General features: G+C 49.9%; 1 protein-coding gene and 1 long non-coding RNA gene across 2 annotated transcripts in view; both read right to left on the reverse strand.

Annotated features, from left to right (window-relative positions):
* Positions 1-6,358: 6,358 nt before the first annotated feature.
* Positions 6,359-27,530, reverse strand: part of LOC102575945 (immunoglobulin superfamily member 1) — a 31,560-nt gene continuing 10,388 nt past the window's right edge. Inside the window, exons 5-11 of the mRNA XM_059727651.1 lie at positions 26,581-26,688; positions 26,210-26,317; positions 25,189-25,226; positions 24,447-24,572; positions 11,537-11,822; positions 8,956-9,243; positions 6,359-8,307 (exon numbers count right to left, since the gene is read on the reverse strand). Coding sequence (XP_059583634.1) covers positions 8,171-8,307; positions 8,956-9,243; positions 11,537-11,822; positions 24,447-24,572; positions 25,189-25,226; positions 26,210-26,317; positions 26,581-26,688 — 1,091 coding nt within the window. The 3' untranslated portion in view covers positions 6,359-8,170. The remainder of the gene's footprint in view (positions 8,308-8,955; positions 9,244-11,536; positions 11,823-24,446; positions 24,573-25,188; positions 25,227-26,209; positions 26,318-26,580; positions 26,689-27,530) is intronic.
* On the reverse strand, positions 22,885-25,940 carry LOC132250777 (uncharacterized). The gene is made up of 3 exons (XR_009462393.1): positions 25,903-25,940; positions 25,189-25,226; positions 22,885-24,572 (listed from the first exon to the last, which is right to left on the reverse strand). It is a non-coding gene; the product is annotated as an uncharacterized LOC132250777 (long non-coding RNA).

A 27,530-nucleotide genomic window follows, 5' to 3' on the forward strand; every position in this document is an offset into this window, starting at 1 on the left:
GCTAGCAGTGACACAAGGAGGATGAGAACAATTCTGCCTGCAAAGAGAAATCATAGGACAGAATAACAGTGTCCTGTCAGCCCAGCAGGCCCCACTCTCCTCCAGGAGTTAGGGAAGACCCCAACCCCCATTTTAACCAACTAATCCTGCTCCTCCTGCAGGGCTGGGATAAAACCCAGACATCCTGGCTCCCAGATACTCCTCTGCTCTAACCACTTTACTCACTTTCCTCCTACAGCCGTTAGACCCAGCAACTCTGAAAGTGGCCAGGCAGGCGTGCCTAACTCTGGCCCTCTCAGCCACCCCCTGGTCCCAGGTTGTGGGTGTGGCCCCTACCTGAGTATGCTAGTCCATAGGCTCTGTTAGGAACAAGGTGCTGTCCATCCTTGGGGGGAGTGGGGCTCCCCCCCATAGCTGCAAAACAAACGCTTGTGAGGGAGGTGGCACCATGCCAGGGTCAAGGTCCCACTGGGCAACTTAGGGGAGAGCTCTCCCTTTGCAGCCACTGCAGGTCCCACTGCCCCAGTGCAGTGTTGGGGGGAGCTGTGCCATTGAGGGGCTAGGTAATGGCGGCTTGGCAGTGGGAGGCACTGTGCTGGCCAGGGCAGGTAGGGGGCACTTCCTACTTGGGAAAGAGCCAGAATCCCTGGGTGTGACAGATCTATTTGTGGCTAAGCAACTGGAGTCACCCAGGGAAGGGGGTGCTCAGTGCAGCTCACCTTTGTAATGAATCTTTTTCTCCTCCTGGAAGAGAAAAAGAACATAAGCAGGACAGGTCCCCACTGTTCTAACCCACCAGACTCCTTGCCCCTCCCACAGTTGGGCTGGACCCCAGGAGTCCTGGCACTCAACCTGTGTTCTAGCCCACCCTGTTCCTTCGCACAGCTGGGACAGAACCCAGGCTCCCTGGTTCCTGGCCCCATAGTATAACCCAGCACATGTTCCTCACCTTGTCAGAAAGCACATGGAGCGTGAGATTCAGACACTTCATCAAGGTGATACCTTTATTATCCACGTTCAGCACCTCCATGCTGTGATTTTCCAGTGGTTTTCCACCTGAGATCCTGGCGATGGTCTTGTTCTGGTGGTACAAACACCCCCAGCAGAGGTTAGTGGAGACCCCAACTCCCCCTTCCTTCCCACCTCACATGCAGCTCCTCAGGGGACAGGAGGGATAGAGGTAATGGCCTCTGGGTCCAAAGCATTAGTCCCTTGAGCTAAAGGAGAAACCTCCCTCACTTGGCTGAGGTGTGAGGGGCTATGACATTAAGACAGGATGGATGGATCTGAGCCTGCCAAGTGCTGGACAAGATTGCACCATACACGCACTGAGATTCAATCATTGTTAGATGCTGCTTTCCCCATGCTTCATGACAGAGGTGGCTGCATTTCAGTGTTAAATGAGGGGTTCCTTTGTAAACACCCCTCAATGTGCCCCATCCCAGAGACAGATGCATCTCTTGGGCCCTGCATTCACAGTGTTCACCTTAGAGACCCACTGCATTTCAGACTCCTTCTGATTGTCCTCCGAGATGTTGATGCGGGGGTGGGCGTTGTTGCAGGGGTAGCAGACTGTCTCTTCTTGGATGCTCTTGCCCACTGCAGAGAGGAAACAAGCCCAAGGTCTGCTTTGGCCTTCAAGAAGCTGGGGACAGAGGTGCCAGCAAAGAAAGGGAGCATCTGGGCCTGCCCCTAGGGATGAACATGTCTCCTAATCAAATGACTCAGTCTTCCTGCAGTGGGATTTCATTGCTTGGGCAGATGGTCATATAGTGCCCTGTGAGGACTGTGAGGATGCCCCCACTCCCAGCACACAGCCCCTTTTAGCCCAGCCCTGAGATCCCTCAGGCTTGTGAGTGCCTGTGTGTGCACACAGATGGAGCGCAGAAGTGACTCAGCAGAGGATGTGCTTGTGCATCACACCCCGGAAGCGCTCATTTCCTGCCCTCCCTCCCACCTCCCCAACACCCATCCTGGGAGCCACATAGTAACTCAGGCTGACAGTGCAGGCTTGTAGTCGGGCAATCTGGACTTGACACACACACATATATGCATACATAACTCTTTTTTTTGAAGTTTAATTTCAGAACAGATTCACTTGCCAATTACATTCTTATAGCCAGTTAAACACCAAATCCAAGGTTCTGAAACTCTGGACACAAAGTCTGTAGTATGCACATCTTAACAGTTTAACTCAGCAGGCAACAATGTAGATCCCCCCCCTCAATAACCCCTGCTCAGGGGATCTCCCCACGCAGACACATGCACAAGTCTTCACCCTCCCTGCTCCCTCCAAACTTGTGCTCATTCCACAGTGGAAACAAATAAATAATTTAAAAATAAATTAGATTTTGTTGATTTGTATATTTCAATTACAATTAAGTTTTCTTTTAAAAAAAATAAACCAGCTTAACATTAAATTTGATTTTAATACAGCCTAGGCTAAGGTATAAATATGTGCCTGTGTGACAACAGCAGAATACAGGATTATCTCAGAAACAATAGATACATCAGGAAATGCCCATACTGCAGAATATTTATGGGTAAAGAAGTAGAAGTAAAAGATATAACAAACTGTGAGCAAAACTTCAAGTGTTATGACCATTGCCTGGTCACACATAACGCTGCTAATGTAGCAAGGATATATATAGACACATACATACATTAATATAATCTAATTAATTATCTAGAAAACATATTACCAAATCTACTGTAGAACCTGCCTTTAGTTGTAAATCAACAAGTTTTAATTGTTATATCAATCAATGAAAATATACCTTTCTTTAAAAAACAAAAACATAAAAATATACAGTGGAGAAAGTTGATAATTAATTATTTTAATCAGACTTTTGGCTTGCTGACTTAAATAGAGACTTCAATCAGTCACTTCAATCAAATTGATTTATATCAATCCAACCCCCCCAGCCTCATTCTGATTTCACAGCCCTTACACAAGTTGAAAATTCTGGGCACATGTGCCCTCAGACTGGGCACAGGGGATCTGCAGTCATGATTGTGTCTCTTCACAGCAGCTGCATACACTCTCTAAGAAAGCCCTGCCGCCATTTGCATGAAGCATTCACTTTCCTTAGTGAATGGGGCTCAGGGAGGGCATTCCCCTACACGTAGTCTGCCTGATGGGCCCCACAGCAGCAATGAACAACATGCTTACATCTCAGCCAAGGCCCTGGGAATCAGGACAGGAGCCATGGCCTGGATCCCACAGTGTGCCATGAGCTAGTAGCTCCTAATATGGCCTCCGTCCATGCCCTGGGCCCATCCACCCTCCCCGGGGAGGCTGGGGCTCTCCAACCCCTCCTGGGAGGACAGGAGGCAAGGGGTGGTGGTCGGCATGGGGCAGTCCTCTTTGGTGGGTCAGGTACAGAGAGGAACAAACATAAACCAACCCCTGCCCTGGCACCAAGTGCCTCCAGTGCAATGGGCCTGCGTGCTCCAGCCTCCCGCCTCCAGCACATTTGGCAAGAAGACCTCTCAGGCATCTTGGTTCCCAGCTCCCTCTCTTCCTTTCCTCTCCCCAGGCTGGGATAGAACCCAGGCATTCTGGCTTGGCAGGATTCAAATGCAGCCCTGTCTGGACATCCCCTAGAGTCATCAGGACAGTTGCAATCATTGCCTGCAAGAGGTTCCAAGCCCAGCACTTACCCGCAGCTATGCTTGCACAACACAGGACCCACAGGCTCTTTTCCTGCCACATTCTCATTCACGCAGGGTCTGGGGTGGAGTGGGGAGGGGCAGGGGTGTCAGTCCCTGAGATTAGGGTGCAGAGTGACTGCCCAAGTGATTAGCTGCCCAGGAAGGAGCACTCTGCTGGCCCACTTCCTGAATCAGAGCCTCTGAGGAAAAGAAGCGTTACTCAACTCCACCCACAAAGACTAGTGATAAGGCCAAGCTGTCTGCTTTGAGCCCAGAGCCAGCAGCAGCTGTCCACACACCTGCTCTAACTACCAGGCCCCAGTATCCTCCCAGAGCTGGGACAGGACCCAGGAGTCCTGGCTCCCAGCCTTGTACTGTAACCTATTAGATACTACAAGCCTGAATCAGCCACTTCTCAGCAGTGTGGCTCAGTGGCCAGAGCACTGGGGAAGCAGCAGAACTGAAATCTAGTCCCATCTCTGCCACTGACCTACTGGGCAGCCTTGGCATGTCCCTTCCCCCACTGTGCCTCAGTTTCCCAATCTGGCAAATAGGGCCCTTGCACAGGGGATATCTGGCTGGAGCTTCTTGCTGAAGCAGTTCAGGAACGACGATTGGGAAGAGGGGGAGCCTTATTACTGCTGTTTATTATGGAGAAGGAAGGAGGCTGGTATGACATAGGGGACACATCTACACATTCATTTATGTGTGGTAGTTACTGTGCATTTAGTTGAGTACTCGCTTATTGAAGTACTGATTTCCCTCAATTTATGTGAGTTCTTTATATAAAAATTCACTCTTATGCAATCAGCATAGATGCCCCACCCCCACCCCAAGCAGGTGAGTCTGTGGGGGGAGGGGAAAGGGCCGTGGCCCCACTCACCCAAGCCTCGGCTGCAGTGGCCCCGGGAGCGGCCTGCACCAGCTGCCTGGAGCCGCTGGGGTGCACCGTGCTCTGCCTGTCACCCCCACACCTGGGCTCTGCTTGTCTGCATTTACCTCTGCTCTTGGGCTGCACCGTATCCTGGTGCAGGCAGCTGGTGTCGGCTGCTCCCAGGGCCGCTCCAGCATGGGGTGGGGTAAGCGCGGACAAGTGGAGCCCCGGGCGGCACGGCACTCACCTCAGCCCATGTTGGAGTGGCCCTGGGAGCAGCTGATACCAGCTGCCTGCACCAGGGCACGGTGTAGTCCAGAGGCTACAGGCAGCTAGCATTGGCCTCCCCTGGGGCTGTTGCAGGACGGTAGGAGGCGAGTGTTGCTCTGTTCCCTTTGCTTTGTTGCCTTGTGCAGCCCCAGGAGTGGAACTGCACCCCCTGCTCCTTCCCTAGTCCCAGCCTCCATCCCACTGTCCCTCCCTCCCTCACCACCATGGGAACCTATCCCTATTTGTAACATTGTAAATTGCGTTCGCTTTATGCGATTTCGATTTATGCACTGTTGTCCAGGAACGCATGTACTGCATCAATCAAGGGAAACCTGTACTAACTAAATGTGCAGTAACTATAGTTACTGCACAGTAGTGCTGGCACACAATTTTTTCATGATGGTTACTGCGCAGCAGCCTAATAACACTGCACAGTGGCTTATTAGAATGGTTTTTGACTGGTGTGCTACTGAGCAGTGTTACTAGACTACTGTGCAGTAAGCGTCTTATATAGATGTGTCTAGGGAGATCAATGGGCCACATGTATGTGATGGTAGAAAGCAACATGTTTTCACAGCGGGTGCTGCCTGGTGTCCCATACTGGTGTGGTGAGATCCTTTCCATGACAGTCATAGTGGCAGGGGGTTATTTTACTTAGCTGGGCCTGTAGGTGTGACCCAGGACAACAGGAATAGGGTGGTATACCAGCCTGGGTGGGCCCATGGGTCTCACAGCCCCCATGGCCCCCCAGATGGTGACTATCCTGGTGCCCACAGAGGTCTGGTGTCTTATCTTCACCCCCTGCCCTTCTGGTGACTCACCCAACCCCTCCTGTGAACTCCCAGTGTTCCCCCACAGGCTGACCACCTCCAAGGGCTGTGTCCTTGCTACCTGACCCCATACTGAAGTTGGCCCTGCTCATACTGGGGTTGACCCTGGTGTGGGGACTGGGAGTTTCACCAGCTCCCGAGGAGCAGGGGATACACAGTGTTTAGGAGGCACAGAGGGATGACACTAAGGGCCCTAGTGCTGTAGAAGCTGGTGCTATGGAGAACAGGCCCATCACTGTGGAGACCCATGCTCCACAGACTATTGGTATGGAGGCCTGTGCTATTCACACTGGCCTGCTGCTATGGAGGCCAGAGCCAAGGGACTATGGCTGTTGCTATGGAGATAAAGCCCATTCCCACTCAAGACCAGGCCTGTCACTGTGGATGTTGGCGTTCCAGAAACCAGGTCCATTGCCAGAGAGACCATAGAGACCAGTTATGCAGACTAGGCCTAGCCACCATGGAGGCTAGAGCAGCAGAGACCACATCCATCATGTGGACACCTTGGAGGCTTGTTTTGTGTGGACCAGACCCATTGCTTCAGAGGCCAGGGCTCCAGAAACTCTGCCCCTTGCCATGGAGACCAGGCCTACTGCACACAGAGACCAGGCCCATTGCTATGGAGGATGAGGAAGATCATGCAATGGAGACCAGCCTGTTGCTGTGACAGAGAGATCAGGCTGCCACTCTGTGTCTGATCCTGTTGGCTACAAAGGACCAACTCACAGGATCATCATAAAATTCTAGTTTATTGGATGGATGCAAAAGTCAGACCATAAATTTTGGTGCCAGTCCCCTCAAACACTCACATACATGCACACACTCACAGTAGCTAGTTCTGAACACTAAGGACTGGTGTCAAGATATACCTATCCACAAGTGCTGGAGTCTGCTGTTGATGGCCACTCGAGGCTTCTTTCAGTGTGATGTTGCTGCAGAAGGGGGTCGCCAGCTGGTCCTTCTGGCTGGACAGGCAGGGTGCTGGTCTGGTCAAAGAGGGCACCATTGGGGGTCAGTCTTTGCTGCCTTTTATCCCTCTCTGGCAGATTTTGGTGACTCCCCAATTCTCGGGCTTACCCAATCCAAGGGTCGTTGACCTCAAGGGACGTCCCTCTTGGTAGTTGCTGGATAGCAGCTGTCAACCCCAGGGGCCATGTCCACACGTACGTGCAGTCTCAGGAGTCTATTGATGAATTTTGATTGATTCACTGCCGTAATGAATGGAGCTCTGGAAGTGGTTGATCAGGGGGTATTTCAGCCCGAAGGGTCTGTTTCCAGTGTTGATTAGTTCAAATGGGGGCTTCTGTACCTTTAACAATGAAGTTTCCGGGAATTCCTGGCTCTTTATTGATTCTTTCCTCTTCTTGGTCTGTAATTTTGTAGGTGTTAACTGCCGCTCATTAAATTGTTTATTCAGATTTGCTACTGTGTTACACAATCAACCACTATTCATTCAGGGACCTGGTCCATACAGAGATTCATGCTGTTGCTAGCATTGTTACATAGTACAACTGACTTTTAAACTTAGAAGTACATTTGTAAAAGCATCTACAAGCTCTATTTTCACTGCAAATACACCTTATATAAAAATAATAATAAAATAATAAAAGAAAAAGAGAGAGGAAGGAAGAAAAGGTAGAAAAGAGAAAGCATCCCCAAAAGGGGGCAAATAGTGAAAGAGGGGCTTTTGCCATATGGAGGAGCTTCACATTGGGGGGGGGGAGGAAGCAAAAAAAGGGTTTCTTGCTACAATCCCACAGAGACCAGGAAAACCCCATTAAAGCCCAGGCCCATGGTTAGGGCCAGATCCCCATTTGACCCTTGATCTCAACCTCATTCCCTTGCCCACTGGCCCAAGTCCCCAATGAATTTTCAGTGCTCCATCCAAGAGAGGAGTGGGGTGTCGTGTCCCAAACACAGGGGTGGTGGTGGGGCACGTGGGGGCATCTGGGGGGTGTAGCGGGCAAACTGATTTATGTTAAGTGCCTGAGCATAACTTTAGGCCTTCCCAAAACTAAGCAATTAAATTGTACAGAGCGCCTTATGAAGCACTGGGAAAAGTGAATGCTATGATTGGTACAATGGGCTAACCAGGTACAGTAGTTTCCCTAAAAGGAAAGGAAACCAAAAATGGAATAGGATTGGAGTACCTTATCTAAAAAGTTGAGATAGGAAACTTGAGGACTAGAAAGCTTGAGATGAGAAAGTTACAAAAGCAGTGGACAAACAGAGACAGTGTGTGCATGTGTTGTCACCCTGTGGAGTTGGGAGCAGCCTTGGGATTCTTGCTTTGAGTAACAAGGAACCCAGGAACTAACATCCCACACACCAGCAGAGGATCTGAGGCTGGTAACACCAAAGGTTGCTGCTGTAATGTCTAAGGAACCTCTTGCCAGGTCCTATTTCAAGGAAGAATACTTGTAATGAGCCTAGGGGTTACTAAATAGAGTTCACTTGATACCAAATCAGATGAGGGGCCATGTCAATCCTTGGGGGTCTCAGATAAAAGGAATCCTTGGGAAAACAGGGGGGAGTCCCATGCTCATGGAGCACAGAGCCCTCCCCTCCTCCACCTGCACATGGTCTCAGCTATGATCAGTGCTAGGAAGAGCAGGACCCCGGCGCCCAGGCCCAGGCGGATGATGTTGCCCAGGGTGTAATCTAGCTTCGGAGGAACCCCTAAAAAGGAGAGAGGGAGGAGATGAAGGCATTGTGCTGGAGTGGGGTGGGAGGGAGGCTGTCACCACCAATCCCTTGCAGGGCTAATGAGCCAGATCTCCATAACAGCCATGGCTGGGTCCCCCACCCTTTGCTCTACAGTTCACCCTGGAGACAGGGGGCATTTTGCCTCATCCTTGTGCCCCACATCCAGACAGGGGGCAGTTTGCCCCATCCTTGTGCCCCACATCCAGATAGGCACAATCTGCTGTTCCAGGCTGCAATGGGTTGGATCCTGCTGTAGGGAAAAAGTTGGGAGTCTGTCAGTGGAGGGGGGAAGAAATAGGTGCAGGCTGGGTGGTGAGGATGAAGTGGCAGAAACAGTGACTCAGCAATGCCTTCCTCCATGACTACCTGCCACTGCCAGGGAGTTAATGAGGGTTCAATTCTGGGGAAAGGCCCCAGGCCCTGCAGCTCCCCTGGGGTAGGGCTCCCTCTTCCCACAGAGCTGAGAAAATTCCTCACTCCCCAGCCACAGGTTACCTGTGTAGAGGTGTAGGGCTCAGGGCAAAGCCTAGCTCTGAGCATCCATGCCACTGGTAAGGCAGCCCCCTGAGGGTCTGGCTATGGGTCAGGCTGGAAATGGGGATGTAGAGCTGGGGACCTCACCTCTCACCAGCAGCTCCACGGGGTTGCTGTAGTATGACCAGCTGGGTGGCTCATTCTGGGTCTGGTAGCAGCAGGTGTAGTTACCACTGTCCTCCCGCCGGGCATTGGTGATGGGGAACTCGCCTTTGTTCCCAGCTGGCTCTGTGTGCCGCAGGGCACCCAGCACCCCAGCCTTGTACAACAGAAACCGCATGCCTGTTAGGTTTGCCTGGCAGTGGATGATCACATTGGCTCCTGGGGTGATGTTCCTACTGGGGCTCAGGGAGATGGTTGGTGCTGGGAAGACTTCTGTCCAGGAGAGAGGGAGAGAGAGAGAGAGAGAGATTGAAACATCATACAAAACCCCACTTCCCAGCCTCCCCCTCACTAGGGGCAGTTGTAACCTGGGTCTTTCCCTTTGCCCATCCCCTAGGGTTTGGTGGCTGGTGACACACCCAGTGCTGGCATTGCTTCCCTAGAGGACCTGCCTTGGGTGCCACATTGAGCACTGACTCTTAGGCTCCTGCGATGTTACATATATTATGCAATTAATTGATCAATCCCACAATACATTCAGATTGGCCACATATGCAAAGTAATTATCACTCCATAAAAATGTCCACCCAGCTATAAAAGAGCCAACCTTTACAAAGTTAGTGCTCAAAAATGTGTAACAACTTTATAGCTGGTTTCCATCCATCTTTACATTTGCCCATGTGGCAGGGCCTGTCTTACAGTGTGCCAGAGAGAAACCAGAATCAATCTGGCTTGAGACACATCTCTTGTTACTCATTTCACAGCCATTGTCCATTCTCTGAATTAGAGCAGTCATTTTTAACACGTTGATGTTCACCAGCTGGTGTTCTTTAATAATTAGATTATTAATAAACTCATTAATTACTCCAAATCAGGGATACTCTGCATATTTCCCTGCCTGGTGCCACCTGTACTGGGGTCACTCACTTAGTCATAATATTTTATGAAAGAAACATTTTTTTCAGGCGTCACAAAATGCTCTTTTTTTACCATCTTTTCCTTTCCTGAAAAATGTGGGTTGTTTGGAAATGTTTCATTAGCACACTTTTTGCTTAGCCTCTTCCATTATGAAATAAGAGGAAAATCTATCAAAAATTGATCTAGACTGTCAAAATGAAGTTGACTTGAAATTAAATTGAACATTTCAATAAAACTTCTAGGGACAATGCATAAATACAATAAATTAGAGTTTGAAAGACAATGTGCATGAACTTTGAATGTGGCAATACCATTTCCAATTGAACAAATAATACAAGAACATAAAAATAAGATGCATAACATAAGGAAATAAAATGTATATTAAAAATTTGACAAAATATCATAAAAATATGCTAATAAAAGTCAAGAAGTAACTGGAAAGCTATTTAAATAAACAATCACTGTAATGCTATTGGGAAATGCAACGATTTTGGAAATGAAATGCATATTTAAATAATTTGTTGATGCAATTAACTAACAAACATGAAAAAAATAATAAAATGGACCATTCTTTCAAATTAAATGGTAAAATTCTGATAACATTTCGAAAGAAAAATAAAGATACATTCTTGCCTACATACTAGGAGAACAGAACAAATAATGCCTTCTAATAAAGTAAGAGTCATCATCTTGAAAGAAAAAGGAGCACTAAATGACACTGACATTTTAATGTTTCTAAATTCTATTGAATACTCTTAAGATCATATAAATAAAATATAGAATGACATTAGGAAAAAGAATAGGGCTGGAATCACTTACTGCCTGACAGGTAGGAATTTCAGATGGGATGCCTGTGTAGAAAGGAGACTTAGTTTAAGGGAGACAAAGTAGAGAGAGTAGCAGATTCCAGCCTCCCCCCCAAAGACTTTCAAATGCAGAATTATATCATGGAAGTCAGGTTCTATCTTCAGCTCTGGGTGGGCAGTGAGGTTTAGTACTTAAAGGAGGGAGATGGGACTCCTGGGTTCTATCTTCAGCTCTGGGAGGACAAGTCAGGCTGAATAGTTTAAGAAGGGGACTGGGACAGCCAGGACTCCTGAGTTCTATCTCAGCTCTACAAGGGATGTGGAGGCTGGTGGATCAGAGCAGGGGGCTGTGGGACACTGGATAGTTGGTGCAGGGGGCACACAGGGGTTGAATCGACTCAGCTCCTCACCAGGGGTGATGCAGGTAGAAGTGGCCACAGGTCCCGGTCCAGCAGTGTGGAAGGAAGAGCACCGTTAGTGAATTGCATGCTGCGGCAGCCTGGGGCAGCACCCCCTAAGCCTGGCAGTGTACATGCACAGAGCAAAGAGCTGCTTGTACCCTTACACTCAGCTCCAATTGAGTTAATAATTGGGAAGGATTTGCCTCCAACGATTAGAGATTAGGGGGTGGGGGCAGGGATGGGGAGGCTGGGGGCCAGGATCCATGGTTTGGATGGGTAAATCGAGGCACAGGGAGGGAAGGTACAGGAAGGGAGAATGGGGTTGGTTGGGTTACCACAGGGGGAGTTGGGTGTCAGGACTCTAGGGTCCTATTCCAGTCCCAGAAGGGGAGTGGGGCTGGGAGCTAGGATGTCTTGACTCAAGAGAACACAGTATCTCACCTTTCACCACCAGCTCCACAGGGTTGCTGTGGTATGACCATTTGGGTGGCTCATCTAGGGTCTGGTAGCGGCAGGTGTAGTTACCGCTGTCCTCCTGCCTGGCATTGGTAATGGGGAACTCACCCTTATTCCCAGCCGGCTCCACATGCCTCAGGGCATCCAGCACCCCAACCTTATACAGTAGAAACCGCATGCCTGACAGGTCTGCCCAGCAGCGGATGATCATGTTGGTTCCTGGGATGATGCTCCCACTGGGGATCAGGGAGATGGACGGTGCTGGAAAGGCCTCTGGGGAAAGAGGGAGATGGTCCATGAGCCAGGGAGACCACCAAAGGGGAAAGGTCCTCCCCCCCCCCCCCCTCCCCCCCGGCAAGCCACCCAGTTCCCTCCCTTGGAGCTGGTGTCTCTGAGGAAAAAGGCCTATGCCCCATCCCTGTCTCTTAAGCCAGCCAGTGCCCCCGCCCCATGAAAGAGGAAGGGGAAAATCTGTGTGCAGCCCCACTGAACCTCAGATAGGAGTGGGGACATCACTCTCTGGTCTGGTTCTGAGAAGGAACTTGAAATCCTGCCTGGGCTTCTTGTGTAGCTGATGGTTTCCTGCCCCCAGAAACCATTGTACTCTGTGGCTGCCTTTGGGGACCAGGATTCCCACTCCTGTCTGTAGAAGCTGCTGCCCACCCCTGGCTAAGGAATCCTCTAGTGACTCAGCCTCTCTCTCTGCTCACACTTCCTGTGTGCTGGGCCCAAGGGTGCAGGGCTAAGCTTGGTTCTCAGCAATTGCCCCATCATCACAGAGGCACCCTATGAGTGAGGCCATGGGCACAGGGACACAATCACCTTCATGCCCTACCTTGGCAAAGCTAGGGCAGACTTCACCTGCATCTTCCAGATGGAGAAACTGAGGCTCAGAGACAGTCAGGGTGGAAACAAAACCACTAATTTTGGGTGCACTATTTGACAGGCTTTCAGGCCCTTCCCCCCATCATATACCCTCCCTTCCTGGAGTAAGAGCGTGTCTGCAGGTAACTCACGAGGAGCAGCTGATAGGAGACAGGTCCACATGGCACCTGTAATGGAAAGTACAGGAGTTTGAATGCGTGGGTGACAAGAAGAGTGTGGGGCACACACTCTCCCTCTTTCACAGTGCATGATCCAAGCCAATGTGCTACAAACATGCCCCAGCCAGTGTCACAGCCATCCTAGGCATGACTTGCCAGCTGGAACCAGTGGATAAGGGAATGCTGCCCGGAAGTGTTAACTCTGAACCCTAACAAGGGCAAGTTCAATGCTAGCACTAGTAGCTGTTTCCTTCCCCGTAAATGCTCAGAGGAAAAGCAAGGGTTTCACACCCTCTGTGTCAAAGCATAGTCTGCTCTAGCCCAAGCAAGGTGCACAATTCAGCAGAGTTAGACTCACATATATAGAAGGCTGGACAATGGAAGAAACGTGGGGGGAATTTTAACCCTCATGTACAGACCAGGCAGCGTGCAGAGCCTCTGCTGGGAGGATTTTCATCTGCACTGCTGTGGATCATACTGCTGCATGACTGCTGTTCCCAGTGCAGAGTCCAAGTGGCTTTGTACGTGAGCACCAGATGGAGCTCGTTGGCAGCCCTGGTTGCATGCAGTGCCCACCTCCAGGGAAGTACCAGGGCAGATTTCCCAGGTTGTGCAATAGCCCAGAAATCCGCCCAGCATATAGCTGCAACCTTCTTGTCACAAGCAAAGGGGAAAATTACCTCACGGTGTGAGCCTCCACCCTGGTTTGGGCAGGATGCTACTTGTGCAACAGGAAACCACCAACTACAAGAGCAGGAGGGGAAGGTGAGGGTGGGGGGAAGTCAAGGTCAGGTGTCAGCTTCTGGGGACTCACATGCAAAAGTTCAGTAGCTGCTGCAATGTGGGGGCCCAGACCAGCTCAGGACCCTAGTTTGCACTGATCTAATCCCACCACTATAGAAGAAGCCTGGGGTGGCTATGTAGGGTGAGGTGAGGGAGAAGGGCCAGGTGCTGGGGTGAGAGACAGGGGTGGCTGTTTGTGCGGAAGGTGACGGTGAAGTGGTATGGATGTCATGGGGGAAGCAAGTGACTGTCAGGGAGGGAGGGTGTATAGCATGGGTGTGGGTTGGGGGATTGTGTGACAGGGGGCTATGAAGGGGAAATTGTACAGTGGCCTTTGGAATGGGGGTGTGTGTACGTGACAGAGAGAGAGAGAGGGAGAGGGAGAGGGAGAGAGAGAGGGTAGTTTGTGGATATGCATGTAAAAGTTGCAGCAGTTCTATGCATGTGTTTGCAGGCTGTGTCCATGAGAAGTGGGGTGGTGTGTGTGTGTGGTGGGAGTGAAAAATGAGTACTTTGTGTGTGGAGAGAGAATCTGTGTGGGGAGAGCAGTGTGGGGCTCCCTTAACAGAGAGGCTGACATTGTCACCATCAAACCCCCCCAGGAAAAGGCCTTGGTAGGTTGTGGGGCTCAGATCAAGGACTGCGGGCAGGCAAAGGAGAAGGAGAAGGGAGTAACTGACTTACCAAGAAGAACAAGAAAGGCTGGAGTGGGACCCATGGTGCTGGTGACTCCAGAGAAGCAGGCAGGGCTGGAGTGTACCCGGCGCTGTGGTGACTGGTTTTGGGAAGGATACGCTAGATTTAGCCTCTCAACTGTAAAATCTTCCTCCTTGTGGCCTCCTCCTGCCCACAGTCTCCTTGGATGTCGCAACAGCTTTTGAGACAGCCTGATCTGGCCATGGGGCAGAGGCACTGGCTGGCTCAGGGGGTAGGAACAGGGCAGGGACCTTTCCCCTTTAAAAAATGCTGGCTTCAGTACAGCATTGGGGCAAAGGGAGTGAGGCGCAATTATTGCGTTCGTCTCAGGGGGTTTCACAAGGAGGTATCAGCTCTAGCAGAAGCAGAGGGAATGCCCTGGCTGAAGAAGTCATTTGGGACAAATTCATTCCCATGGGCAATAGGGCTGGGAGGAACAAGAGTCATGGCTCCCTGCGGTGGTCTCTGGTGTAGATTTGGGGGTCTGAGGGTTTTTTTGACAGCCCCTTTCTTATGCGAAATGAATCCTTCAGTGGAGTGAACACATAAACCAATTTTATTAGAATTTTCAATTATGATTATTGCTAGAAAATAAAGAACAACACAATATATATCTAGATATATTTTTATGATCCAAGCATAAATAAGTAGTCTTTTAACTTAGAATCTCTACATCTTAAAATCCTAAGAATTTCTAACAGGTGTCCAGCCTGTGAATCTGACCCAAATTCAGAGACTAAATTTTAAGAGGTGTTGGATCTTCATTATGTCTGCAGACAAGAACCTCAGCCAGGAGTAGAGGAACATCTCAGAGCATTAAGCCACTTCTGATTCCCTTCCTTGAACAAAGGCTTACAACATTACTTGATAGAAATGTCAAAAATATAGTAACAAGAAGGTGCCATTATGTAATTCTGTTAGTTTAGATCAGTGGTTTGCAACCTGTGGTCTGTGGACCCTTGTCTAAACCCATGTCTAAAGGGTCTGTGAAAGATGACTATGATCAATCAAACATATGTAAATACCTACACTTACAGTTCAAAGGGGTTCGCAACTCTATTCAAAATTTCCAAAGGAGTCTGCACCTTCATTCAAAAATGTTTACGGCTCTGCAAATGAATAAAGGTTGAAAACCACTGGTCTAGATGGCATACACTAACCTAATCCCTTGGTCAACATGAGATGTCCTAAGACTGGCTAGTCTTCCATGAAGTTTCTCTCTCCTGTGACTGGGCAGTGGGCACTTCTACCTGTTCATTAATGTGCCATAATTACGGCGCATTAAGTTTAGTCCCTGTAATGACAGGTACTAACTTAATGTGCCATAATTGGCGCTATTGCACATTAGTGCAAACAAATGATCTTTTTGTGATGTTAATGCACAATAGACTAAATCTTTTGTGCATTAGCACGTTAGCATGGGTTTTGCCTGCCTTGCAAATGCACAGTAGGATGAGTCTACTGTGGTCAGTGTCTCCCGTAGATGTGCCCACTGAGTTCCTTTTACGTTACTTCCCTTATTTTCACTTATGTTAACTTGGCCTAACTTAAAGTGAACACAGCTAAAAGCTTACTACAGGTAATATAAGGCAAGATAAAAGGATTCTAGCTCAACACAAAGGTCTACCCTTGGGACGAATGCTACCAATTGGAACCAATGCAACACCACTTTTTGGTGAGCTGAGAGAGCTGTCCCAGTGTGTGTGTAGGAAGAATTGGCCTGTTTTGTGTCACAGCCCAGGTACTGCTCACAGCTAGTGGAGATTCCCTTCTTTTCCAGTGCCCTCCCACCTGTTCCCCCCGCCTTGGATAGTGCTAGGCACAAGGGAGTGTGCAATATTTCCACATTCTTCACACTGGGGCCTTGTCACCTGAGAGGAAGCAGAGCATAGGGCCTAGCTTATTGGACTCACAGGCCAGCGCTGCTGTGTCTACTTTCTCCTGAAGGCCCCGCTCCATTATGGCTGTCCCCACACCTGCCTGGACCTCTTCAGTGGATCCTGGAAACAGAACCCTCCCTTTGCCACAGCTGCTTCTATGGAGGAGACACAAACTCCTGGAGTCAATCCATTTTGGGGTTCTGGAACCACTCCCAGACTGGGCATGAACCCAGCACCCTCCCGAGACAGGATCCTCCTTCATCTCCTGCTCTGATCAAGTATCATCTTCTGCCATAAAAGAGATGCAGTGCCTCAGAGATGGCTGCATCTGTGCTAGATGAGAGGGCCCTGCATAAGCAGCTCCCCAATATACCCCACCATAGAGGTGGCTACATCTCGGCACCAAGTACACAGGAATCCCCTCACACCAGCCCCTAATGTGTCCCACACCAAAGGTGGCTGCGACTTAGAATTGGGGAGGGGAGGGTCCCTTTGTAAATAGGCCCTATGACCAGCCTTTAGAAAAGGGCCAACTACTTGTAATGCTTTTATAAATGACCTGCATGACTGCACAATAGCTCCTGGCAGACTCCTTACCCACAGGGAAGGAGCTAATCTTTCCTCTGGGCTGGGAGAAGTGAGGCATGAGCTTGACACATTGTGCTTCAAGGTGAGGGTAACATGCTAGCAGAGCTGGAATGAGAGCAACACCAATGAACTGAGCTGCCTAAAGAGACTCAGGACCCAGAGGCCCATACCAGACAGACAGCACCAACACTTCCCTGGAGGTCTAGTAGCCAACACTTACTGTTGCAGTCTATGACTCCCAGTCAGGAAGGATGCTGAAGGAAGGAACACAGCTCAGTGCGTGAAGTCCTGGCTTCAGTTACCACCAGCTCCAGCTTTTGGGGTGGCTGTGACCATAGGCAGATCTAGGCTTTTGAAAAGGGGGTGGGGAGGTGCAGATGATGTGGTACATCATTCCATAAAACACAGTGAGTGCTTTTATTAAGTTAAAAAGAAACTAGAAGCTTTACTAATAAGCTACTAGCCAATGGCTATATTATTCAGTTTAAGATTGGATCAAAAGCAAATACAAATTTGCTCTATCATATAACGCATTATGTTTAAAAAAATCCCACAACACTGAAGCAAAAAACAATCAACATTTATTGTTTCTTTGGTCCTGTAGCTATTAGATTTAAATGGACATCTCCTTTTTCAGATTCATAAAACAAAATCTAGACTTCTTGACTTCACTGAAAGTTATTTCCACACCTGAGTTTTCATAGATTTCATAGACATTAGGGCTGGAAGGGATCTCGGAAAATCATTGAGTCCAGCCCCCTGCCCCAGGGGCAAGAAGTCAGCTGGGGTCACAGGATCCCAGCAAGATAAATGTCCAATTGATTCTCAAAGGAATCCAGAGTAGGTGCTTGCACCACCTCTGGTGGCAGTCTGCTCCAGGTCTTGGGAGTTCAGACTGTAAAGAAGTTCTTCCTTATGTCCAGCCTGAAACGGTCTTAGAGAAGTTTGTGACCGTTTGACCTTGTCATCCCATGGGGTGATCTGGCAAACAGGTGTTCCCCCAGATCCTGATGTACACCCTTTATATACTTATAGGCAGCCACCAGGTCCCCCCTGAGCCTACGCTTTTCCAGGCTGAAGAGTCCCGTAGATCTCAACCTCTCATCATAAAGCCTGTTTTCCTGCCCTCTGATCATGTGCGTGGCTCTCCTCTGGACTCTTTCAAGCTTCTCCACATCCTTTTAAAATTGTGGAGCCCAGAACTGGATACAGTACTCCAGCAGTGGCCTCACCAAGGCCAAGTACAGTGGGAGGATGACATCCTGGGATTTGCTAGAGAAGCATCTATGGATGCAAGCCAGAGTTTTGTTTGCTTTGCCGGCTGCAACATCACACTGGTGGCTCATATTCATCTTGTGGTCAATCATGACCCCCAAGTCCCTTTCAGCTGTGGTGCTAGCAAGTGTAGCACTGCTGAGCCTATAAGCATGCTGCGGACTTTTCTTCCCAAGGTGCAGTTCCTTGCATTTTTTGTAGTTGATGGCCATCAGGTTTTCATCCTCCCATTTTCTGAGCCTGTCAAGGTCAGCCTGGATCACCATCCTGTCCTCGGGTATGGACACTTTACCCCAAAGTTTGGTGTCATCAGTGAACTTGGCCAGTCCACTCCAGACACCAATGTCCACATCATTAATGAAGACGTTGAAAAAGATAGGCCCAAGGACATAGCCTTGTGGGACCCCACTGGTCACAGTGCACCACAACAATTGACTTCCATCAGCTACCTCTCTCTTGGTCCGACCACAAAGCCAGTTCCCTAGCCAGTGGACTGTGATGTAGCCGAAGTTGCAGTTGGACAGTTTTTCTATAAGACGATCATGGGATACCAAATTGAAGGCTTTTTTAAGTCAAGATATATGATGTCAATCTCTTTTCCCTTGCTATGTCACCTGGTCGTAGAAGGAGATGAGATTGGTCAGGCAAGACCTATCTGCAACAAACCCGTGCTGGCTATCCCTCAAGAAGTTGCCTTCAGCCAGTTTGTCAAGAAAGGTCTTTTGGATGATTTTCTCCAAGATCTTCCTGGGGATGGAGGTGAGGCTGATGGGCCTGTAGTTCCCCAGATCTACTTTCCTCCCTTTCTTGAAGTTAGGCACCACGTTGGCCTTCTTCCAATTCTCTGGCACTTCACCTGAGCACCACGAGTTCTCAAAGATCCATGCCAGTGGCCGAGCTATGATGCTTGCTAGCTCCTTTAGTACCTTGGGGTGTAAGCTGTCTGGGCCAGCTAACTTGAAGGTGTCCAACCTCTCAAGGTGTTCCTTCACATGGTCAACATTGATGTGGGGTAATAGATTTATAGATGTTAGGGTTCGAAGGGACCTCAATAGATCATCAAGTCCGACCCCCTGCATAGGCAGGAAAGTGGGCTGGGTTCAGATGACCCCAGCCAGATGCCTATCTAACCTCCTTTTGAAGACCCCCCAGGGTAGGGGAGAGCACCACCTGCCTTGGGAGCCCTTTCCAGATTTTGGCCACTCTAACTGTGAAGAAGTTCTTCCTAATGTCTAGTCTAAATCTGCTCTCTGCTAGCTTATGGCCATTATTTCTTGTGACCCCCAGGGGTGCCTTGGTGAGCAGAGCCTCACCAATTCCCTTCTGCACCCCCATGATGAATTTATAGGCAGCCACAAGGTCGTCTCTCAACCTTCTCTTGCGGAGGCTGAAGAGGTCCAGGTGCCCTAGTCCCTCCTCATAGGGCTTGGCCTTCAAGCACTTAACCATACGAGTGGCCCTTCTCTGGACCCTCTCCAGGTTATCCACATCCCTCTTGAAGTGCGGCGCCCAAAACCGGACGCAGTATTCCAACTGCGGTCTGACCAGTGCCCAGTAGAGGGGAAGTATCACCTCCTTGGTTTTGTTTGTCATGCATCTGCTGATGCACAATAAAGTGCCATTGGCTTTGCTGATGACTTCAGTCACACTGACGACTCATGTTCATCTTGGAGTCCGTTAGGACTCTGAGATCCCTTTCTGCTTCCATGCTGCTGAGCAGGTCATTTCCTAGGCAGTAGGTGTGCTAGACATTTTTCCTCCCTAGGTGCAGCACTTTGCATTTCTCCTTGTTAAATTGCATTCTATTGTTTTCTGCCCATTTGTCCAACCTGTCCAGGTCTGCCTGTAGTTGTTCCCTGCCCTCCGGTGTGTCCACTTCTCCCTACAGTTTTGTATCATCTGCAAACTTGGACAGAGTACACTTCACTCCCTCGTCCAAGTCACTGATGAAGACATTGAAGAGTATCGGTCCAAGGACTGAGTCCTGCGGGACCCCACTGCCCACATCCTTCCAGGTTGATACCAACCCATCCACCACCACTCTCTGGGTGCGACCCTCTAGCCAATTTGCCACCCACCGGACTGTGTAATCATCCAAGTCACAGCCTCTTAATTTGTTCACCAGTATGGGGTGGGATACCGTATTGAAAGCCTTCCTGAAGTCTAAGTAAACAATATCTACCCCTACTCCTGCATCCAGGTGTTTTGTAACCTGGTCATAAAAAGAGACTAGATTAGTCAGCCGTGATCTACCTGCTATGAACCTATGCTGGTCCCCTCAGCATAATTTTTCCTGCTGGGCTCTCACATATATGAACCTTAATAATCTTTTCAAAGATTTTACCAAGGATGGAGGTGGGACTGACTGGCCTGTAGTTGCTTAGATCCTCCTTCCTCCCCTTCTTGAAAACAGGGACCACATTGACCCTTTTCCAGTCCTCCGGGACCTGGCCTGTGCACCATGAGTGCTCAAATATTTGTGCCAGTGGCTGTGCAATGACATCAGCCAGTGTCTTCAGTACCCTCAGATGGAGCTCATCCAGGCCTGCCAACTTAAACTCATCCAGTCCTTCCAAGTGACTCTGCACTATCTCAGGGTCAATGCTTGGTGGTCTGGCTCCCAGCTGTTGTCTCTCTACAATTGTGAGACTTGTCTTGCCCCTCATTTAGGAACACTGAGGCAAAGAACTCATTGAGGAGTTCAGCCTTGTCCCCCCTGTCACCAATTGCTTTTGCCCGTTCAGTAGTGGTCCTATACTGCCCTGGGCCTTCCTTTTGCTCCCTATATATCTGAAAAACAATTTTTTGTTATCCTTAACTTGGGATGCCATCAACTCCATGGTAGCTTTGGCCTTTCTAACTGCCTACCTACAACTGTGAGCTGAGGAGGCATACTCCTCTTTAGTAATTTCTCCCTGTTTCCACTGCTTATATGCCCCCCTTTTTGCCCTTAGGTTGCTCTGGATTTCTCTGGTTAGCCAAGGAAGCCTCTTGGCCCCTTTCCCCTCCACATCGGGATCATCTCCCTCTGTGCCCGAAGGATTGCTTCCTTAAGGCACAGCCACCCTTCCTAGCCTCCCATCTCACCAAATCTCTTACCCTGCAGTGCGTCATTGACTAAATGCCTGAGCTCGCTGAAGTCAGCCTTCCTAAAGTCTAGCACTTCCACCCTACTAGTTACCTTTCCCACTCTATGCCTTATGGTGAATTCTATTATTTGGTGGTCACTGTCCCCCAGGTGACCACTGATCTGTAGGTCCCCTACCATGTCATCCCCTGTTGCCAGTACCAAGTCCAGTAAGGCATTCCCCCTAGCGGGACCATGTACCTCCTGCATCAGGTGGAGGTCTTGCACACAGGATAGGAACCTTTGTGAACGGTGGGAATTTGCTGTCTGTGTCTCCCGGAGATGTCAGGGTAGTTTAGGTCCCCCATGACTACCACTTCCCTAGTCTTTATGGTCTCTGAGAGCTGCCTCAGGAGTTCCAAATCTAGTTCTTTGCCTTGGTGTGGGAGTGTGTAGCAGACCCCTATCACCAAATCCATCTCCCCTTGACCTCCATGTATCCTAACCCACAATCCTTCTACTTTCTCCTCCTCCAATTCCATTTTGATAAGGGTCAATGTATAATGCTCCTTGACATAGAGTGCAACCCCTCCCCCTCTCTTCCCTACTCTATCCTTTCTGTACAGCTTATAGCCCTCAATGTGTACCGCCCAGTCATGGGTAGAGTCCCACCAAGTTTCTGTCAACCCCACTAAGTCCTAAGTGTTTTCTGTAAGCAGGAGTGCTAGTTCATCCGCTTGTTCCCCATGCTCCAAGCATTAGTGTATAGGCACTTGAGCCTTGTGACTGGCACTTTTGTTGCCCCCCAGCTCTGTTGCCCAATGGGCCCCTTATTGCTTACCTGCTTATTGCTTACCTGTGCTGTACTGCTGGACATCCCATGGATTGCAGGTTCCTGATGTTCTCCTTCTTCTGCCTCCCTCGCCCTGGCCATCCCACACCGTATTGGGCAGGGCCGTCCCTTGGGGCTGGTGAAAAACCAATGCAAAATACCTGCTGAGCAGGTTGGCTTTTTCCTGGGTGTTGGTTGTCAGTTGCCCCATATGGTTTAGCAGAGGTCCAATGTTACCTTCGCTTTTCCTCCAGCTCCCCACATATCTAAAAAAGGACTTTTTATTGTCCTTGATACATGTAGCCAGTTGGAGTTCAGTAGCAGCCTTGGCTTTCCTGGTTCACTCCCTACAGGTTCGGACCAGTGCAGAGTACTCCTCCTTTGGGTTGGATCCAGCCTTCCATCCATTCTAGGCCTTTCCATTTAGATGCAGGAGGTCCACTAGTTCCCTGCAGAGCCAAGGGGACTGCTGTGCCCTTTTGCTACCTTTCCTCCAAGACAGGATAGACATTGCTTGTGCTTTCAGGATCGCTCCCTTGAGGAGCAACCACTCTTCCTGAACACCCCTCCCCTTTGGGTCACGGTCCCTTAGGGCCTTACCAACAAGCCTCCTGAGCTTGTCAAAGTCAGCTTTCCTGAAGTAGAGGACTTTTGCTTTGCTGACTGACTTGCCTGCTTTATGGCAGATGGTGAAGGTGATCAGCTCATGGTTGCTGTCTCCCAGCTTCCCTTTGATCCTAAGGTTGCTGATTAAGTCATCACCCATTGCCAGTACCAGGTTGAGCAGCAATTTGCCTCTTGTCGGTCAGTAGGCTTCTTGAGTCAGATAGAGCTTATCCACACATGAGGAAGCTTTGCAACCATTTGGATGTGGCTGAGCGCTCTTCCCACAAGATGTCAGGGTAGTTGAAATCTCCCATGACAACCATGTATTGGGAGTGTGCAGCCTCAGCAAGTTCCGTGGCAAATTCCTGGTCAAGCTCTTGATCCTGGCTAGGAGAGGTCTGTAGTAGACCCCCACCATTGTGTCCTCTATGCCTCGTTTACCTTGGATTTTGACCCAGAGAGTCTCCAATCATCCCCCCTGGGTGCCAATGTCAGCTTGCAGGGATGTGTAACTTTCCTTGACATAGAGAGCTACCCCCTCCCCTGCCCCTTTTGCCCACACAATCTCTCCTATACAAGGTATAGCCATCTATACCTGTGGCCCAGTCATAGGTAGAGTCCCACCAGGTTTATGTTATCCCTATGACTTCGTAATTCTTCTGGTTTAGCAGAAGGACCAGTTCCTTCTGTTTGTTCCCCAGGATCCTGGCATTGGTGTACAGGCACATAAGTGACCCACTGGGGGCCCTTGCCTTTCCTACAGATCGCTCTGGGGCTAGGGTAGGCGTGGGTTCCCTTGAGTGCCTTAGCCTGCTGGGTTTACAAAAACTGCCCAGTGGGCTTGCAGTGGTGGTACTCTCCTCATCCCCCAGGGGGCTCAGTTTAAAGCCTGGTCTAAAGTTAATGTTTTTAGTTAGAGTTAAAAACAGGCTGCAGGGCGAAGTATCTGCTCCTGATAATGTAGCTCCTAGCAGACGGCAGAATTGCTGAAGAAGGAATAGGTTGATTAGTGGAACATTCAGACCATTAAAAACAGAGAGAGGGTTGTTAACACCTGTGGGGTGAAGAGTTTAGAAGGAATTAGATGGAATATAGTGAGCCATGACGTTAATTGACTCCATCACTGCTGCTTGACTAGAAATGCTGCTGCAACTGCCAAGTATTGGTTTTAAACTTTGGGTGGAGCAGGAATTAAAGGGGGGTGCAAGTGCACCAGTGCAGGTCCCCTGGATCTGGTCCTGGCTGTGATGTCTTTTTTATGCTGTTGTAAAAGAATGGGCACCGCACATTCACAATGGACAGCTACCAGCCCTGATGAGTTCAGCAGTGTGGCATCTTTTGTGATCAAGGGGGAGGAGAACTGACTGGGATCCAGGGGCAGAGCTGCCTGGGGCTCAGGAGGGCAGAGATGTGGGAGCTCATGGGGAAAGGTGACTCAGGATCCCGTGTGAGCAGGGTGGGGGCTTATCTGACCAGTGCTGGATTAATGGGCAAAGGTAGAAGCTGATGCTTGCCACTGCAAATTCTTACCAGGTGCCTGTGGCCCCCAAAGGGGTAGATCAGCCCATAACCAGGTTGTGAATCTGTATGGCCCCAAGATGAAGCAAAAATTAGCCAGGAAGCCTGGGTACAAGGTGGGGAAAGAAGCATGGAAACGAGCCCAGGCCATGGTACGTAAGAGTTAACTGCAGGGAGAATGCCTGTCAGTGGAGTACTAAAGATGTAGTAGGGAAACCCCATTGCAGTACACTTTGCTGGGGTAATCCCCAACCCAGTATAGGGGCATGGCTGTATCAGGCCCCCAGGGAAGCTGGGTTTGGGTGATCCTGTGTTTATTATAAAACTAGAGGTTAAGCAGGCTACCAAGTTATATACAAAGAGGCTTAGGAAGATCCCCTTCCCACCTCCCCTTCCCTCTACCCCACCTGCTCCCTTGTGCAGGTCTGGGAAGGGTGGAGGGGTCCCAGAAAATGTTCCATGTAAGCAGAGTCCATGCTACAGCGCATCCTCTATAGGTGAATGACCTTGGTGGGCATACACCTTCGTGCCTCTATTCCAGAGATGTCTCTCCCTGGGCTCACACTTGGTGAGTTGAGGGCTGTCACTGATGGACCCCTGGTCTCACACTGACTGCAGCATAGAGGCTGGGCTCAACAATGGCAAGGGTGGGGTACCACTGCTTGTTCAGTGCCTCATGGTTCAGCTCAGTGTAGGTGATGCCATCAGCATTGGGATCAGGGTCCATCTGGGGCTGGGAGGGGAGAGACAGGTGGAGAGAGTGTCACTGCAGTGTGGTATGTGTGCATATAACCCCCACATATCAAACACACACTGCCAGTGTGGGTGCACACACACACATGCAGTGTCACACTTTACACATAGACTGCAATACCCATTGATGCAAAGTCACAAATCCCCCTAGTCACACTGAAATACTGTGCACACACTCAGATTCAGTGCATTTTGTGGGTAAAACACACATACATATAGTTGGACTCTGTAATATGGACCTCTGTTGGAAAGGGCCGGGGGGGGGGGTGTGTGTGTGTGTGTGTGTGTGCGCGCGCTAAGAGGCCCATGTGACCCATGCATATTACCTATCTACAAAAGGAGCTCTGATGCACTCTGCTCAGCAGAGCAATCCTGTTCTTAAATACATGTGGTTGTGTTATTTCCAAGAAGAGGAAGCAGTGACCGTCTTACGTATGCACATACATGCACATACACAGAGCAGTCTGGGCTCTCAGCTGCAGTTCCTTGGAGCCTAGCGTTGCTCACGGTCACCCCACCCCTACCCCAACTACCAGAGCAGAAGCTGGGGTGCTGGGGGTGTCAGGGTGAGGGGCTGGGCAGGGTAGGTCACATACCAGAGTGCACTGCTCTTCTCTGTCATCCACAGAGGAGTCTGGAACAGGAAGAACAGGTGAGTCTAGGCAGCCTAACCTCACGCCAGCTCACACAAGAATCAACTGACCCAGACATCTTCCCTTCCTGAGAGTTCCTAGCTCTTTGCAGCCTGCTCTCATTCCCTAAAGCTAGGGTGTGTCATTAGACCCATGATCCAGATGGGTAAACTGAGGCACAAGGGAAGAGGGAAGAGGTAGGAGAGGAATGGAGTCTGATGGGTTAGACAGCAGGAGACTTAAGTCAGAACTCCAGAGTTCTGTCCTAAATCTGGAAGGGGAGCAGAGTAGAGTGGGATAAAGCAAGGGGGCTGGGACTCAGGAGTATGTGATTCTGATTCTTTCTCCTTCCCCGACTCGTGTGTCTCTGGCAGAAAAATAAAATGAGGAAAACACTGAGGCCCTGGCAGGTGATGGGGGGAGGGAGTCAGGGGTTCCTAGCATAGAGGATGGTAGGAGGGAAGATGGCTGAATGCAGCCCCTGGCACAGGGCAAAGAGCTCAGCTAATAGGGCCACAAGGTACCCAGGACCCTGGTATAACCACCCTACTCTTGCCCACAGGAGCTGCTAATCAGGCTCTGCCCATGTAGGCAAACCCCTACAAGCCCTACCCCTTACTGAGGGTGTCAGCCCTGGGCCCCAGAAACCCTGCACCCATTTCTCTCTGTGTCACTCACAGATGGGGTCTGGAGCAACCTCCGAGATGCCAGGCCTGAAACAGAAGATTTCATTCAGCAAGGAGCAGCAGTGACCTGGGTGCATGCACAGAGCAGCCAGGTCTCCCAGCTGAGCTCCCATGAGCCCCACCTCCCTCAGCCTCCACAAGCATGAGGAGATTCCTTGCACACTCAGGTAGACACTCCCCCTGCCTGCCACTCCATGCTGTAGTTTACCAGCTGCCACCCTCCCAAGCTGGGTTAGAACAGGAGTCCTGTGGCTCCCAATCACCCCTGCTCTAACTCATGAGACCTTATTTCCCCTCTCACATCTGGGAAGAAGCCCAGAGCTTCTGGCTCTCAGTGCAGGCAGGCTGAAGGACAGTTAGGAGTGTGGATTTGTACCTGGTGTGGTTTGATGACACCTGACTTTTCCCTGCAGAGAGAGAGAGAGAGAGAGACATAAAGCAGAGTCTTCCAGGAGTCTGTCTGAACTGGACCCCTCTGCATGCAGAGGCCCCTCACCCAGCACTGAGATGCAGCTGCCTTTGGGGTGGGGCATGACATGGCAACTGGGGTATCCCAGTACTCATCCAGTTCTTCTGTAGATTTCTTGCCAGTCTCCAATCAAAACTTAAGCCAGTTTCAGCCTTGCTTAGCAGCAGATTTAATCCTTCCCTCCCAGGGAGAAGCACTTACTTTCTTGGATTTTTCTGTAGAAGAGGAAGGAAATGAAGAGGAGGAGGAGGAAGGCAGCTGTGCAGCCCCCCGTGATGATCAATACTGTTGGATTCTTCCTTTCTGGGTCTATTAAAGAAAGGCAGTAACTGGTGGAATCTGGTCCATTCCCCTCCTCTTCCCTCCCTTCCAATTCCCACTACAGACCCCTGGGTCCTGGCCAGAGACAACAGTACAGGCAGGATTCTGGATAACAGCAATGTGCAGAGGTCACTGCTAATGACAGGGAGTCATGAGGAGTTCCCCAGGTGACAGATCAGAGCAGCAGAACCACAGAATAGCCACAGAAACCAGCTGTGCCAGATGAGTCCAAAGGGCCAGTTTATCCCAGTATGCCCTCTCTGGGAGGCCAGTTGCTTCAGAGGAAGGTGTCAGGGCTCCCCTTAGCCATGGCTGTAGGGATTACTGCCCATGAAAGGAGGCATCTCCACAGTTGGGTTGAACCACCCCAGCCAGCCTCCTTGGCCCCTTGAAGTTAATACCCGGCAGGCACATTGTGTGTGCCAGTGGAGAAGTATGTGCGAGTGTGGGGAGGGAAGGCTGCTTGGGATTGTGGGAGATACTACATCGCCTGATAGGCCTACCAATGAGAGTGAATAGTGTTGCCATTTAAATGGCCATCATTAGGTTTCAGTATTAATGCCTATTAGGAAAAACACAGCTGTTTACTCTTCTGCCAGCTGCTATTTCAGGTTCTAAGCCAGTGATTCTCAGCCAGGTGGCTGCAGCAACCTAGGGTGCCTTGAGATCTTTTCAGGGGTGCTGCAGGGTGCTATAAATTTGTTAGTGCTATTGGGTGCACCAATATGATTCACAAGATGAACTCAGATTACAACTAGGAATCTGTTGTGTTAGAAAACATTTTGTCGTGCTGTGGCTTTTCTGAGCTCTTTGCAAGAGAAGAATTGCTC

Source organism: Alligator mississippiensis, chromosome 5 (assembly GCF_030867095.1).
Source record: "Alligator mississippiensis isolate rAllMis1 chromosome 5, rAllMis1, whole genome shotgun sequence".
Lineage (NCBI taxonomy): Eukaryota > Metazoa > Chordata > Crocodylia > Alligatoridae > Alligator > Alligator mississippiensis.